This window comes from Salvelinus alpinus, chromosome 1, assembly GCF_045679555.1.
Source record: "Salvelinus alpinus chromosome 1, SLU_Salpinus.1, whole genome shotgun sequence".
In the NCBI taxonomy this organism is placed as follows: Eukaryota; Metazoa; Chordata; class Actinopteri; order Salmoniformes; family Salmonidae; genus Salvelinus; species Salvelinus alpinus.
Window position 1 is genome coordinate 49,781,526 of NC_092086.1, and position 3,396 is coordinate 49,784,921.

The 3,396-nt window shown below is 39.7% G+C and overlaps 1 protein-coding gene across 1 annotated transcript; it reads right to left on the minus strand.

The window, feature by feature from the left end:
• Nucleotides 1-1,702: 1,702 nt before the first annotated feature.
• Nucleotides 1,703-3,174, minus strand: LOC139578988 (reprimo-like protein). The gene has a single exon (XM_071407160.1). The coding sequence runs from the start codon at nucleotides 2,745-2,747 to the stop codon at nucleotides 2,418-2,420; it is 330 nt and encodes a 109-aa protein (XP_071263261.1). The 5' UTR covers nucleotides 2,748-3,174; the 3' UTR covers nucleotides 1,703-2,417.
• Between the last annotated feature and the right edge of the window lie 222 nt (nucleotides 3,175-3,396).

Genomic DNA, 3,396 nt, shown 5'->3' on the forward strand with positions numbered 1-3,396 from the left:
GTATTAACACATGTGTATGCAAATAAAGGCTGCTTCGCTACCACACCCACAACGGAAGCACAGTCATGGTCTCATACATGGTCTTGTATGAAACCAATCCGTACGTCAAGCAAAGCTCTTCACCGTGCCAGCCCGCTCATAATTTCTATTCACTTCAACTCGCCATAAATTCGGCGTCTGAACTGTGCATAACTATGCAAGCTGAAAATACCTCTCCTTCAAATGTTTATATCTGGTTGCGTTGACAACCAAACACAATTCAATATCCAGTTTGCCTACAAATTAATCGTTTATATGTTGGATTCACATCTCCATCTCAACCAAAAATCCAAGTTAAAGAATAAGACTAAATCGAACCTAATCAAACTTTGAATGCACTTTAAATAAAGTTTGGTTTTATTTAGTTATATGCTTTAACTTAAATGTTTGGTTGAGATGAAGATGAGAATCGAACATATTAATGATTAACTTGAAGATTACATTGAAATCAATTAAAGCTTGAAACCATAGACCTATACTTTATATATTGTCTATTTCTGGTTGAATTCTGGGTTGAATTGAAACAATAGATGTTGATGACTTCGCAAATGCTATATAGGCCTAAATAGTATAATATTGAGGATATGACTTATAACGTATTGTTACATTTTATTTGCTCTGTTTAAACCTACCCTTTGGAATGACTTCGATAGGAACAGTGAATATATTTAGTTATTTAGAGATCTATCGATAATCAATCATTCACGCGTTAGCACAATGGTAGTGGTCAGTGAAATATCAAAGCCAATCTCTGGTTGGGAGACCAGTAGGAGATGTTGCCCAGCCTATATGTATTATTTCTGATGGTGTATATAACATTGAAGATCTGACATTGTTTCAAAGGTACAAATGCAACATATTTTATACAAAGTTTGTATATGTTGAACATTGGTTACAATTATGACATAATTCTGTGGTTGAAATTACATCCTCAAAACAAGTTAACGTTGATTACTTTTTCAAACACAATGTATTTTGCACGTAGATCCACGTCACAGTAAATTGACAAATTACATTGAAACAACGTTGATTCAACCAGTTTCTGCCCAGTGAGGTATGTCTCTACTCAACCTAGACTTTATTTGACTGCATGGATTTTATAGAGAGAAGGCATCTGTGAAACATACCCTCTGTGGATTATCTCCACTTTATCGTCAGATAAGAAATTCACAAATTCATTTTTATAAAAGTCAAGGCATGAGTGCACTATATTTAATAGTGTTGAGTAATCGTTCACCTGTGCATTAAAACGAACCAGTCTTACAGCCAATTAAAATCTATGCATTTGAACAATATTAGATTTTACACAGTTATTTATGTATGTAATTGTGTGCAAATGAAGGAAAAGTTTAGACTTGTGTCTAAAAACCATTTCCTTATAATATATTGTTATAATTATAATAGACTAGTAACATTATTATTGTTATTATTATCATCGTTGTTATTATTACTGTCATTACATTATTATTATTGTTACTGTTATTGTTATTCCTATTACAGTACAGTATAACATGCACAAGGTCCTCGATCACATTTTAAATGTAACTCACTTGTTGAATATATACTGCTTATTTATGCTGCTTTGTGCGATAGGCCTATGCCATACATGAATAAATCTAATCCACTGCAACACGTAGCCTGTAACATGTACAATAGATATCAATGAAGAGATACGACAACGTCACGTTTATTCGTAGCATGCTGCACTTTTCATTCAGGTTTCATCTTGGTACAAAAATCATGCAGCATCAGGTGCTTTCAAAAAGTGCAAAAACAGTAGGTCCAAATACCACTTTGTACTGCAGGCTACAGACCAAGCCGCGTGCATGCTGAACTGGACATGAAAACAGTCGTTGAGGCAGCGATGGGGTTAGTTATTAAACATGCAAGATTCCAGCACCTTGAGTGTTTGCCAGACATGCTACTTAGAAACGGGACCAAGAAAAATATATTTTCAGAGAATTCCCACGTCCAAAATGTATAGCCTACTGTCAGAACTGAAATGGAAAAGATATACAATATGCATGCGTAAAGTTGTTAAACAATCATGGAAATATCGACTTTTGCAAATATAATTTGAGGTAACAACGTGTAAACATTTTTATCACAAGAGTCCATTACTTTTTTCAAGTTGACAGTCAAAAACAAAACAATATCCAACAGCCTATGCGTAAACAACGATGCATTCCTGGTTCTCCTTAAACGTTTGAGGTGAGGAATTGGCTGCGCTTGACTGCAATTGCAGTCTATACTGCCAAACATGTTTTGTAAGGAAATCAAACGCTTTGCATATCATCGTGCCGCCCCAAAGACAGCGTGTTGAAGCTATGGGTCCGTGGCGCGCGGCTACACACCATTCTCCATCCCGGCGCCATAGACTAGCTGAGTCCTATCATCACCGGCGCCTCTGCGTCTTTGGAAGGTCTCCGGTCCTTCACCATAAAGTTAATCATACTCTCCGATTTGATCATGAGGTTGCAGCCGAGGAAAAAGATGCCAAACATGACGGTGAGCGACAGTACGCACAGGACCGCGATCTGTACGACGCGACTGATAAAGAGTTTCCGCTCGTCCGAAGGCAGCGCCAGCGAGCCGCCGTCACTGGTTGCCACGTCCGTCCCGTTGCAGCAGTTCACCAGAGTACCGGCGAGGACTTGGCTCCTGTTGAATAGTGCGCCCTGGGCTTGGTCGAAGAAAGAGCCGTTCATGTCTCCGTGGATGTCAGTCTGACAGCGCTATGGCAGCTATGGGCGCACGCGGTTCCACAGACACACACTCACGGCTAAACCCTGTCTCGCAGTTGCACGTTGCGTCATGTGACTGTGAAAACAAACCAAAGTAAAAATCAAATGAGAAATATACAATCTTCTTTTAATTTCGGTAATAGCAGCACTACCAAAAGTCGCTGCGTATCAGCGGAGAGAAACTATCACAACCCTAACCAGATGCCGTATTCAGCGTCATACTTGCAAGTCAAAGTAATAAACTGAACACAACTTCTACGTAGCTCGAACCTCTTAAGCGGGTCCCATTGGACATCTCGAAGAAGGTGTAAGTCTGTATGTAAGACTGCCCTGCATGCGCACCTGTGCCCGCGTGTGTGTGCTTTCCTGGCTAGTCTCTCGTGCATTTTAAAGGGCTGGTGAGTTCCCCTGTGGATCTCCATGAGGGGAGGTGGGTGGGCGGGTGCGAACAGTAGACAATCGAACGATTTATGCAGCCCTCATCGACTGTCAGTGACAGCAGGCATATCGAGTGTTATTATTAGAATATGTAATCAATGGCATAAGGATTGGTATTGGTCTGTCACCACCAACACTAAAGAACTCCCATTATATGATTTCTGATGGATGTATG

What these genes read in the sequence shown, in the direction of transcription:
- LOC139578988 (XM_071407160.1), bottom strand. Translation starts at nt 2,747, where the DNA reads ATGAACGGCTCTTTCTTCGACCAAGCCCAGGGCGCACTATTCAACAGG.